Source organism: Cebus imitator, unplaced genomic scaffold, assembly GCF_001604975.1.
Source record: "Cebus imitator isolate Cc_AM_T3 unplaced genomic scaffold, Cebus_imitator-1.0 Scaffold509, whole genome shotgun sequence".
NCBI classification, from domain to species: Eukaryota; Metazoa; Chordata; class Mammalia; order Primates; family Cebidae; genus Cebus; species Cebus imitator.
Window position 1 is genome coordinate 1,076,501 of NW_016107824.1, and position 12,619 is coordinate 1,089,119.

The window sequence follows — 12,619 nt, forward strand, 5'->3', positions numbered from 1 at the left end:
TCTGCGCAGGACACACACAGACCAGCACACACTCCGTCTGGGTCAGACCAGAGCTGCAGTGTCTGCGCAGGACACCCACTGATGTGGCACGGCCAAGGGAGGGTGCTGCCAGTGCCCCAAAGGCAAGACAGTTCCCTCCGAGCTGCTGGTGGGTACAGAGCTGTTCACTGCCTCATCCTTCTTTTTTCTTTTCCACTGTGCCTGCCCATCATTCCTTACACTAAAACAGGGCATCATACTTTTGTGTAGCTAATATAGTTAATCATAAAATTTGTGGAAAAAAGAAGTACGATGATCTTGAGGGCTTTTTTTCTAAAGACCAAAACAACGAGGAAAACATCCTAGGAAATAAATAGTACCGCGGCACACTGGTGAGGGCAGCACCAGCTCCCACTAATCAGACGCACAGGGGCGAGCCTAGAGATGCCGAATGGCCACCACAGAGCCTGGCCGACATGTTTAAAAGAGCTTCCCAGCCAGGCGCGGTGGCTCAAGTCTGTAATCCCAGCACTCTGGGAGGCCAAGGCAGGCAGATCACGAAGTCAAGAGATCGAGACCACCCTGGCCAACACGGTGAAACCCCGTCTCTACTAAAAATACAAAAATTAACTGGGCATGGTGGTGCGTGCCTGTAGTCCCAGATACTTTGGAGGCTGAGGCAAGAGATTTGCTTGAACCGGGGAGGCTGAGATTGCAGTGAGCCGAGATCATGCCACTGCACTCCAGTCCGGCGCCTGGCGACAGAGCGAGACTCTATTTCAAAAAACAGAAAGAAGAACTTCCCAGGCGTGGTGGCTCATGCCTGTAATGGCAGCACTTTGGGATGCCAAGGCGTGCAGATCACTGGAGATCAGGAGCTCAAGACCAGCCTAGACAACCTCATCTCTACTAAAAATACAGAAATTAGCAGGCGTGGTGGCATGTGCCTGTAGTCCCGGCCACCCAGGAGGCTGAGGCATGAGAGCTGTTTGAACCCAAGAGGCAGAGGCTGCAGTGAGCCCAGACTGCACCACTGTACTCCAGACTGGGTGATACAGTGAGACACTATCTCAAAAAATAAATAAGAATAAAAAAAGAAGTTTGTGTTGGGAGACAATGGGAAAGTATGACAGCATATCTATCTATCCTATGTATTTATTTAAGACAGGGTCTCACTCTGTCATCCAGGCTGGAGTGCAGTCGCGCAATCTTGGCTCACTGCAACCTCCACCTCCCAGGCTCAAGCGATTCTCCTACCTCAGCCCCCTGAGTAGCTGGAGTAACAGGTGCACACCCCTGCGCCCAGCTAATGTTTGCATTTTTGTTTTTAGAGATGGGGTTTCACCGTGTTTCCCAGGCTGGTCTTGAAATCCTGAACTCAGGTGATCGACCTGCCTTGGCTTCCCACAGTGCTGGGATCACAGGTGTGAGCACCATGCCGTCTCATTATTATTTCGTGACAGCTGCACATGAACCCACAACAATCTCAGTCAAAATTCCAATCAAATCTCCTAAGTGCTGCTGTTCTTGCCTCAGAGAAGACAGTCTGCACACACAAACCCTAGACTTGGGACGTGGCACCATGCAGGGAAAAGAAAGGGTCACCTACCTGAACATCGTCCTCCTTTAACAGCTCTCGGAAGGTTCTGTGTGTCCAGAGAGAGAGGGCAGCTCTCTGCCAGTCTGCAGAAGGTAGATACAAGGGTCTCCAGGAAAGGCTGGCTGCGTCCTGAGAAAGAGGCTGTCGGGCCTCTGGGAATAATCTGAGCACAAGGAACTGAAACTGAAACAGACCCGGCAGTTTCTTCATCAGGCAAGTTTCACCGTGAGTGGCTAAGAAAATGCTCAGGTGCAAACAGACCATCAACAGCCATGCCACACACACAACCCCACGTTCAGGGAACCTCAGTCCAGCCCCTGGGAGGGCGCAGAGCCCCTCAGTGGTTGTGGCCGTGCACAGTGCTCCAGTGATCTAGCCTGTGTGCAGACGTTCCTGCCACCTACCTGCTTCCCTGGGCTAAATGTCGGGAAGCAGTGAAACCGCCAATCTCTAGGCCTCTGCCAGGGATGGCATTCCCACCAAAAATGCACACGAATTGGACAAGCGAAACAGGCTACCAGTGCTGCATCACTGCGTCCATCTCTGCCCCAAGCAGATGAGGCTGCCTGCCGGGTTCATAACCAGCCCGCAACAGCTCAAAGGGCTGCGGTGCGTGGGGACCGGCTGGCTTCTCCTAAGCTCCAATTCCATGTTTTCTTTAAAAACTTGGCACCTGGGACAAAGCTCCTCATAGGAAATCACTGTAAATACGTGCGCCCTGGATCCTCAGGGGCTACTCCCAGATTCTGAATTAATTTATCTGGGAAGGCGCCAGGTATCTGTAGTTTCAAAAGCTTCTTAGTTGATTCTAATATTGTGAAGCCTGCAGTTGAAAACCGCTGTTTTTTTTTTTGAGGCGGAGACTCACTCTGCGTTGTGATCTCGGCTCACTGCAACCTCCGCTTCCCAGCTTCAAGCAATTTTCCTGCTCAGCCTCCCTCGTAGCTGGTACCACAGACATGCACCACCACGCCTAGCTAATGTTTGTATTTTTAGTAGAGACGTGGTTACACCATGTTGGCCAGGCTGGTCTCAAACTCCTGACCTCGTGATCCACCTGCCTTGGCCCCCCAAAATGCTGGGAGTACAGGCATGAGCCACCAAAACCAGCCTGAAAACCACTATTTAATAAACAATACATTTATAAAAATCCTATAAAAGGACAACACTAGTTTGCAGTGCAATTTCACCCTTGCTTTTGACATTCAGGGTTTCCAATGCTCATCTTTAAATTCCTCTGTCCTGATCAACATAAGGAGCGTTTAGTAGATGAGAAAAATGAGAATTCTTCTTTACTGGAAAAGATACTTTTTATGAATACTGATCTTTTAATTCCCTCATGTGATAAATACCAACATCTGTTTCCTTATGACTACAGACTTGTAGCTGTCTTCATACAATTTCCCTTTACACTCAGAGCAGAGGACAAGGCAGTGCTCAGCACAGACAGCAGAGGTGGCCGTGACAGCTTGACCCCGGAGCTCCCCTGAGATCAGCGCAAAGTGGCGGGAGACCTCAGCTTCCAGCCAGAAAGCTGCACAAACTTGACACTCAGAGCAGAATGAAAAAACAGAAAACAAGGGAACCTACCTTTTTAATAAGGCCTGAAGATAAGCAGCTGCACAAGACACCAAGAGACTGGGAGGGAAACTTGCACAGAGAGTAAGAAATTGCTGCTGTACAAAACCTGAAAACGGAAATTATAATGGATAAATGTGCTTCATACAAAATCAGCGATGAAGGAAGAAATAACTTTGAATTTCATGAAACTGAATTTAGTGCATTCTAAAGCGGATGGCTGGAGCATCAGTTCTTGGTGTTTTGGTTTGTTTGAAGACTGAGTTTCCCTCTGTCACCCAGGCTGGAGTGCAGTGGCACTGCCTCAGCTCACTGCAATCTCTCCCTCCTGGGTTCAAGCAATTCTCCTGCCTTAGCCTCCCAGGTAGCTGAGATTACAGGCATCTGCCACCAAGCCCAGCTAATTTGTGTATTTTTTTTTTTTTAGTAGAGACAGGGTTTCACCCTGTTGGTCAGGCTGGTCTCAAACTCCCGACCTCAAGTGACCTGCCTGCCTCAGCCTCTCAAAGCGCTGGGATGACAGGCGTGAGCCACTGTGCCCAGCCCGGTCCTTGGTCTATTTTGTCTTTGATGCAGGGCCTTAACTGGATGCCCAGGCTAGAGTGCAGTAGCATAATCACAGCTCAGGGGATCACCTGAGCCCAGAAGTTCAAGACTAGCTTGGGCAACACGGTGAGACCCTATCTCTCAGTAGCTGGGTGTAGGGGTGTGCATCTGCAGTCTCAGCTGCCAGGACGATTGCTTGGGCCTGGGGGATCAAGGCCACAGTGAGCCAGGATCGCTATACCATACTCCAGCCTGGGTGACACAGTGAGACCTTGTGTCATGTATTCACATATAAGTAAATACAGCAATACCCATGTGAAAAATGAGATTCCATGAGGCAAAGGAGACGGGGCGATCATCCCAGCAGGAAGTTGCTGTCATGGTGTTTTGTTTCTGTTTTTAGACAGAGTCTACCACTGCTGCCCAGGCTGGAGTGTAGTGGCGCAATCTGCAACCTCCACCTCCCACGTTCCAGTGATTCTCCTGCCTCAGCCTCCTGAGTAGCTGGGATTACAGGTGCCTGCCACCATGCCTGGCTAATTTTTATATTTGTAGTAGAGATGGGGTTTCAATATATTGGCCAGGCTGGTCTCCAACGCCTGACCTCATGAGTCCCCCGCCTCGGCCTCACAAAGTGCTGGCATTGCAGGCGTGAGCCACTGCACCGTCCTGGTGTTCTTAAGAGTTCTAGTATTTCTGTTTCACAAATACATATTTCGGCCAGACATGGAGGCTCACACCTGCAATCCTAACACTTTGGAAGGCCAAGGTGCGCAGATCGCTTGAGATTAGGAGTTCAAGACCAGCCTAAGCAACATGGCAAAACTCCATCTCTACTAAAAATACATAAATTAGCTGGACATGGAGGCACACACCTGTAGTCTCAGCTACTCAGGAAGGTGAAGCATGAGAATTGCTTGAACCCAGGAGGCAGAGGTTGCAGTGAGCCATGAATGCATTCCAGCCTAGACAACAGAGCAACACTCTGTCTCAAAAAAAACAAAAACCACCAAATAGATGTATTTCATCCTCCCCTCCTTTCTTATGCCAAAAGTAGCATCTGAGACAGAATTCAGTATTTTGCTTTCTTCACTTGAATACATATAAGGCACCTCTGTGTTCCTAAGAGGGGACGCGCCCTGTCTGCCCCAAGCCGCCTGGACACCTCCCTCCTCACCAGCTCCCGATTTCTCCAGCGGCTGTGTGCCTCTCACACCAATACCCAGCACTCAGTGTTGGGGGCCCTGAGGCAAATGAGGACTGTGTGCTGTGGCCAAGAGCCTGGGATGGGCTCTGTACCCCCAGAGGGCTGAGGGCCTGCATCCTGTGGCCCATGTCTGAGGGTGGGGGATCCACACGGCTGCCATCTGATTCCCTCTTCTAGCTCTACGTACATTTCATGGGCCCCTTCCTAGTCCTCTGTTGTCCAGACCCTGTCATAATGCCAGTTGCCCCCTTTCCCCCAGAGGATCTGCAGTATCGCAACAGGGCTTCTGTTCTGACCTGGGCTGCTTCTGCACAAGGACCCAGGAGCTACAAGCCCAGCCCCAGCCAGGAACTACCACTGGAGTCTCCCAGCCTTCTGTCCTGGCCTCTGCCTATGCATTGCACTTGAAGTGAGGTCCTGAGGCCCTGCGCAGACCATTCTCCACCTAAGCATATGGCCCCCATCTGCTGAGCCCTAGAGGAACAGTCCGAGGTGTGGAACACTGGGACCTGCTCACCACAGGGTGCCCAATTACCTGACCAGAGGGAGTGGGTCCAACCAAGTGCCAGACAACCCCAAGACAAAAGAGAGCTCTCACCAGGACAGCAAAGAACGCCCCACAATGTGGACAGTTATTATCTACTATTAATTTTAGTAGCAGTATTAATTTCAGCAATTTAGTATAGTATGATCCCATTTTTATGAACAAAGAAACAAACGCAGGCAAATTATTAACACATGACAGATAAAATTCTGGAAGGATATATACCAAAATGCTAAAAAGTTATCTCTGGGTAGCATGTCCCATGTCTGTCCCTTCTAATTTCATCAGACAAGCATGTGCCACTTTTCTGGAGAGAGGAGAGAAGACGCAACTGGGAAGAAGAACAACTCACTTCAGGCAGAATAGCAAGGAACCCCTGGTCCTACAGGTCAGGAGGTTTTCAAAGAGCTCGGGCACAGGAAGGCCCACCGTGGCAGCAGGAGGACCCACATCCACCTCCGGGAGCGCAGACCTGGACTCACCCAGGTGCACGGCCAGGGCACCCAAGCCCAAAATATGGGGGGCACTCAGGCTCGGGCCCTGCAATGAGAATTAGGGTGGCAGAGCAGACAGCCCTCTTCCCAGTCACCCTCTTCCCAGCTGGAATTTTCCAGGGCATTAAAGACGAGCCAGGAAGCAGCAGCCTGGCCCTCAGAGCAAGCCCCCAAGGGTGCCCCATGTAAAGCATGGGCTCACCTGGTGACGGAGCAGCTGGCAGAGCCGGGTGAGCACTGCAGGGAGCACGTGTCCACACATGGTCCTCACCAAGAGGGTGGCCCAGGGCCCCTGCCTGCAGAGACAACCACGAAACCATCAGCACTGGCCATTTAGTCCCACACATCCCTCCAACGGCTAATCCAGGCACCAGGGGCCCAAGAAAGAGCCAGGCGGTTCGCCAAAGCTATAGTCTTTCTGGAAGACAACCCATCTTCCACGGTGCTTCCTGAATTCTGCTGTGTCCTGTTTGACCAAACTCAGCATGGGGGGGCTTGCTCCCGCGGAGCCGAGCTCATGCGTGCCCGGCCTGTGGCCATGGCCCAGCAGGAGGGGGCACCCAAAGCAGCCCCACACCCCCGGGAGACACCCGTGCCTTCACCTCTCTGGAGGAGCCACACTGGACGCTGTCATCAGGTTCTGACAGAAAGACGTCAGCAGGAGGTCCACGGCCTAAGGAGACATGGTTCTCTTGAGTGCAGTGTCCCAGGGATGGGAGCAGGAGGAACAAAGTCGGGCAGTGCTTCCACCACTGACATCACAATCCTGCCTCACAAACAGAACTGCAAAACAGGCCTGTGTTTGGAAAGCACATTACAATGCAAACTGGCACCAAAGGCCTCCATTCCCCAATCCTGGAAAGTAAAAGTCCAAGTGCCCTCACGTAACTGCCAATCGCAAAATTCTATAGCAGTGAGCAAGACTGGCAAACCTTGTGTGTCAAAGGCCAGAAAAATATTTCAGGTTCTGGGGCCACAAACAAGTCTCTGCTGCATATTCTAAAGAGGCCATCAAGATGGGCCTGGTCAACATGGTGAAACCCTGTCTCTACTAAAAGTGCAAACGGTAGCCTGGCATAGTGGCACACGCCTGTAATCCCAGCTACCCAGGAGGCTGAGGAACGAGAACTGCTTGAGCCCAGGAGGTGGAGGCTGCAGCAAACCGAGATCAGGCCACTGCATTCCAGCCTAGGCAACTGTGGGAAGAAGGCTGCCCAGGTGCCATGGCAAGAGACTGAAGGCAGAATCTGTCCCAGCGTAATAAATATCTGATTACTTAAGTACAGCAATGATACTGAATGTATTTACTGACTGCTTAGTGATAGCAACGATACCAATTAGACTTAGATGCAATCACATAATTATATGCTCAATCTAATTACGTTATTGCTACTACGAACCTTTGCATTAGTATTACAGGGTAGGAACACTTTTAGCCTTGTAGTATAGAAATAATCACATGAAATATAATACGGAACTGAAGGGACACTATGAGAAGTGATTTGGAGGCAAGAGTAAATACCTTGTAGTAGCACTAGTGCCTGAGAAGGCGCCCGTTACTTAGCAGGCAGGCCTTGCGGTAACGCCAGCGCCTGGGGAAGCGCCCGTCGCTTAGCAGGCCATGAGGGGGAGTTTCCCTTTCACTGGGGAGTTCAGAGAATGCTCAGCTCCATCCAGCTCTCGAGGAAGGTCTGACACTAGCCAGCCGGCCGCAGACATCCGGGGCTTAAACACCTCTCCATGGAGCTGTGCTCTGATGGTCACCATCCTTGTCCACTTTCATGCTGTACTTTCCCACCCGATGCTCCCTTGTAAATTCTTAGAACAGAGGAATCCTAAAAGCCTTTGATGTCTCTGATAAGTGCACAGAAAGATACTGATGTATGTGCCTCCCCTCCTTGCAGTGGCTACCTGAGAGGGAGGGGCCCCCTGTGCTGTACCCACATGGTCCCCTGTATTTTAAGAATGTGATCTGCTTGACCCCTACTAATCATGTCAGATGAGGCACTCTCCTGACCCTGCCCCCCTGCCTTGTAAACAATGCGGGCCACTTGGTAGTAGTGGTCCCCCAGGCCCAGGTGAATTCTTCTTTTAACTCTGTGTCCTTGTGTCCTTTCTTTCCTGCGATCTGTTGTCTCCACATACAAAAGAACACCCACTAAACCCTGCAGGTAACAGAGAAACACTCAGTCTCAAAGAAGAAAAAAGAAGGGGCCAGGCACGGTGACTCACGCCTGTAATCCCAACATCTGCGAGGCAGGCAGATCATTTGAGTTCAGCAGCTCTAGACCAGTCAAAACAACACAGAGAAACCCCATCTCTACAGAAAATACAAAAATTAGCCGGGTGCGGTGGCACATGCCTGTAGTCCCAGCTACTCAGGAGGCTTCAGGCAGAAGGATCATTTAAGCCCAGGAGGCTGAGGCTGCGTTGAGCCATGACTGTACTACTGTGCTCCAGCTTGAGCACCAAAGCAAGACCCTGTCTCCAAAATGAATAAATAAAATGGCAAAGGAGCTCTTCATACACAAACAGGCTAGGACGGCTGACCCCGACAGTCTGCTTCCAGCCCTGGAACATCTGACATCACTTGTACAGCTTACTAAGCAAGTCAAACAGGAAGTGAGAGGACGCTCCACACGTCTAGTGTCTCTGACTAAAGGAAAATGAAGATCTCCTGCCTTGTTCTGAGCCCCAAACCCACCATGTGTTCCCGTGGCTCCAGTCTCGGTGTGTCGATGCTGAGTTGAATCTTTGCTAACTCAACGCTGTCATCATCATCAGTGTGGCCCAGGGCAGCCCTCAGTCTTTCAGAAATCACTGCCACCTGTGCGGAGATAACTGCAAACGGAGAAACCAGTTAGGAAAGAAGGGAACCCTGAAAGAAGACACACAGCTGTGGCCTAGAGTTCCGCCTCCTGTCAAGTGCAATTCCACGGACCCTGCTGGCTGCACACATCCCCCAGCCAGGTGCTGAATGCTAGCGTCTGCTCGCACTGCAGGGGGCTTGCAGCCTTGTGACACAGCATGTGTTATGGAAGATGGGGCCAGACGCCATCCACTACCTTTTTCTGATCAGCTGAGAGTTGGACATATTCTTCATTCACCAACACAAACCTCCACATTTTATGCTCCCCATCTGAAATCCCATGTCAGCCCTCCGCATACCATACCTGCCTAAGCACATGCCAGAGGTTCCATGTTTGCCCAAGATAACGAGCCATAGGCAGCCCAACTACATCATTTAAACGTGAAAACCATTTTGTTGCTGTTAGAAACAGAACTCACCTGACATTTATCGACCTCTTGCTTAAGCACTGAAACATTTCCTCAATGTCCCCCACACACCACATTCTGCACAAGCACCTCAATGAAAGGCTGCCCTCAGAAACGTGTGTCCTTGGCCTGAGTAAAGACCACGTCGAGGCACTGCAGCCCCAGCCAGCACTAAAAGTTTTGTTAATATTGCCTCCATCTAGGCTGTGCAGGGTGGCTCAACCCTATAATCCCAGCACACTTTGGGGGGCTGAGACTGGTGGATCACCTGAGGTCAAGAGTTCGAGACCAGCTGGGAGCCTGGCCAACATGGTGAAACCCCATCTCTACTAAAAAATAAACAAAAATTAGCTGGGCGTGGTGGCTGACACCTGTAATCCCAGCTACTCGGGAGGCTGAGGCAGGCAAAGTGCTAGAACCCAGGAGGTGGAGGTTGCAGTGAGCTGAGATCACACCACTGCACTCCAGCCTGGGCGACAAGAGAATCCGTGACAGGCGTGCACGCGCGCACACGCACGCCTATATGAGCCTCCCTTAGTTCAAATGAAATCAATTCATAATAAATAAAAATCTATTCACGTTACTCAATTAAAAATATGGCTTCCTTATTTTAGATTGTGTGTGTGACATCGTAAAACTGTGAAAGTCCTAGAACTTGGCATTTTCCACTGTGGACTGGCGTGCGACACCTAAGTGCTCTAAAACTCTGCATGTTCTCAGTCCACAGATGAACATTTCATCCTCTGGGTTTTGCAAAAAACTGTCACGTGGAAGCCGGATGACAAGGCAGAGACCCCAGGTGTCTCATGTAATACCTGCTCCAACAGTCGGGATGAGAAGGCAGATAGATGCACATCCTAGTCACTTCCTGTGTTCTACTCTTCCCCATTATCTGTCCCATCTAAATGCATCGAGCAGAATACTCATCTTCTGCCAAAGGTCTGTGACAGCTTGATTAGAACCAGCCTTCCACCTTGTCTCAAAAAAGGACCCACACCCTCCAGCCCATGGTCAAGCTTCACCACCAAATGCTGGACCACTAGGAAGACACCCCAGCCTGACATCACTAAAGGGAAAATGGACCGGGCACCAAGCTCCAACCACAGGCTACACACAGGGGGCACGTGAGCACCCCGTCCATCCGTCCTCACCGTCATGCTGGCTAGGGTTTGTCATGGATGCTCTCAGCTCTTCCAGGGCAGCCGTGAGCTGTCCCAGGGGCTCCTCGGCACAGCTGGGGTCCGCCCTTACTCCCAGGGCTGCATCTGCAAGGAGGAGGGAATTTTCACCATCAGACCAGATGGGCAGACACTCACACAACTTTTCATTACAAAACCAGAAACTTCACACAGTCAAATACAGAGCTGTGCATTTCTATGCTGCTCTATGCACGCCAGATGGAGGCACTGGGAGTCTCTGAGAAGGTAAATGAGGTGTTCTCCTTGATGCTAGATGCCACCACACCAAAAATTACATTTATAAACAAGTTTAAGAAACAAAGTGGTTCTGTGTGCACCGTCAACACCACTCAATCATTGCGGAAAAGACCAGAAGCCCAGCCAAGGAAGCCCAGGGGCTAAGGAGGCTGGGCACAGGACCATGGACAGGTGATGATTTAGTCTCTGGTTCGTCAATCTTGTCTTGTTTTGTTTTTTTCCCCAGAAGGTGCTATGTTAGGTGATTCTTCACGGCCCCCAAGTAAGAGCCTGTGCCATGGATGGCCCTGGGTGTCAACATGGGGGGTGGACCCTGTACCCACAGCTCTGGCCCCAGCTGGCACAGCCACCCCCAAGCTCACTGGGATGGTACTGAACAGCAGATGCTCAAGGTCGGGGAAATGGAAAAGCACAAGTCCCAGCGTGGACAAGCGGCCCAGGAACTTACCTTCCGGCTTCGCTTCAGCAGTGGTGCAGGCCTGGCAGTATGTGGAATACAGAGACGGGGGGATTTTATCTGCTCTGGATCACAGGAAAACAATAAACGCAAGTCAGCTATGACTTGACTTAATTCAAGATTGCAATCCCCAAATCTATTATAAAATAGAAACATACTAAATACTGTGTACATTATGAGCCTGTTTTTAGGAAAAAAAGATATAAAAATATATATGGATTTAGGCAGGGCGCGGTGGCTCACGCCTGTAATCCCAGCACTTGGGGAGGCTGAGGCAGGTGGATGACCTGAGTTCAGGAGTTCGAGATCAGACTGGTCAATATGGCAAATCCTGTCTCTTACTAAAAATACAAAAATTAGCCGGGCATGGTGGTGGGTGCCTGTAATCCCAGCTACTCAGGAGGCTGAAGCAGGAGAATCACTTGAACCCAGGAGGTGGAGATTGAGCCACTGCACCCCAGCCTAGGTGACAAAGCAAGAGTCTGTCTCAAAACTACATATATATATATATATATATATGGATTTAAATAGCACTTACTCTTTCAAAGTATGTCATATTGATCACATATTAACATATAAAAAGCTAGACCACAAAAAATTACCAGAATTATCAATGGGCAGTGAAATTATCAATTATTTCTATTTCTCTCAATTTTTGGTAATTTCTAAATTCAAAAAATGAATTTTTGTTAACTTTAATGAATAATACTAAGAAAAGTGCTTAGTTCATGTCATTAAAAATATGCAAAATTGGGCCAGGCGCAGCGGCTCATGCTTGTAATTTCAGAACTTTGGGTGGCTGAGGTGGGCACATCACCTGAGGTCAGGCGTTGGAGACCAGCCTTACCAACATGGAGAAACCAAGTCTCTACTAAAAATACAAAAACTAGCGGGGCCTGGTGGTGCACGTCTGTAGCCCCAGCTGCTCAGGGGGGTGAGGCAGGAGAATCGTTTGAACCTGGAAGTTGCAGTGAGCCCAGATCAAGCCATTGTATTACAGCCTGGGCGACGGGGTGAGACTCTTGTTTCAAAAAATATATACACATTGGCCGGGTGTGGTGGAGCATGCCTCTCGACCAAGCTACTTGGGAGGCTGAGGTGGAAGGATTATTTAAGCCCAGGAGGTCAAGGCTGTAGTGAGCCATGGCTACACCACCACATTCCAGCCTGGGTGACACAGTAAGACCCGGTCTTAAACAAAAGGGGAAAGGCATGGTGGCTCATAGCTGTAATCACACCACTTAGGGAGGCTGAGGCAGGGAGATCACCTGAAGTCAGGAGTTTGAGACCAGCCTCGCCAACATGGTGAAATCCTGTTTCTACTAAAAATACAAAAAGTAGCCGGGCATGGTGGCGGGCACCTGTTAATCCCAGCTATTGGGGAGGCTGAGACAGGAGAATCACTCGAACCAGGGAGCCGGAGGTTGCAGTGAGCTGAGATGATGCCATTGCACTCCAACCTGGGCAAGAAAGAGCAAAATTCTATCTCAAAAAAAAAAAAA

General features: G+C 50.2%; 1 protein-coding gene across 1 annotated transcript in view; it reads right to left on the reverse strand.

The window, feature by feature from the left end:
- Positions 1–12,619, reverse strand: part of FANCA (FA complementation group A) — an 84,977-nt gene that overhangs the window by 23,486 nt on the left and 48,872 nt on the right. Inside the window, exons 20-27 of the mRNA XM_037733275.1 lie at positions 11,109–11,182; positions 10,376–10,489; positions 8,653–8,789; positions 6,551–6,621; positions 6,151–6,244; positions 5,807–5,994; positions 3,170–3,266; positions 1,589–1,762 (exon numbers count right to left, since the gene is read on the reverse strand). Coding sequence (XP_037589203.1) covers positions 1,589–1,762; positions 3,170–3,266; positions 5,807–5,994; positions 6,151–6,244; positions 6,551–6,621; positions 8,653–8,789; positions 10,376–10,489; positions 11,109–11,182 — 949 coding nt within the window. The remainder of the gene's footprint in view (positions 1–1,588; positions 1,763–3,169; positions 3,267–5,806; positions 5,995–6,150; positions 6,245–6,550; positions 6,622–8,652; positions 8,790–10,375; positions 10,490–11,108; positions 11,183–12,619) is intronic.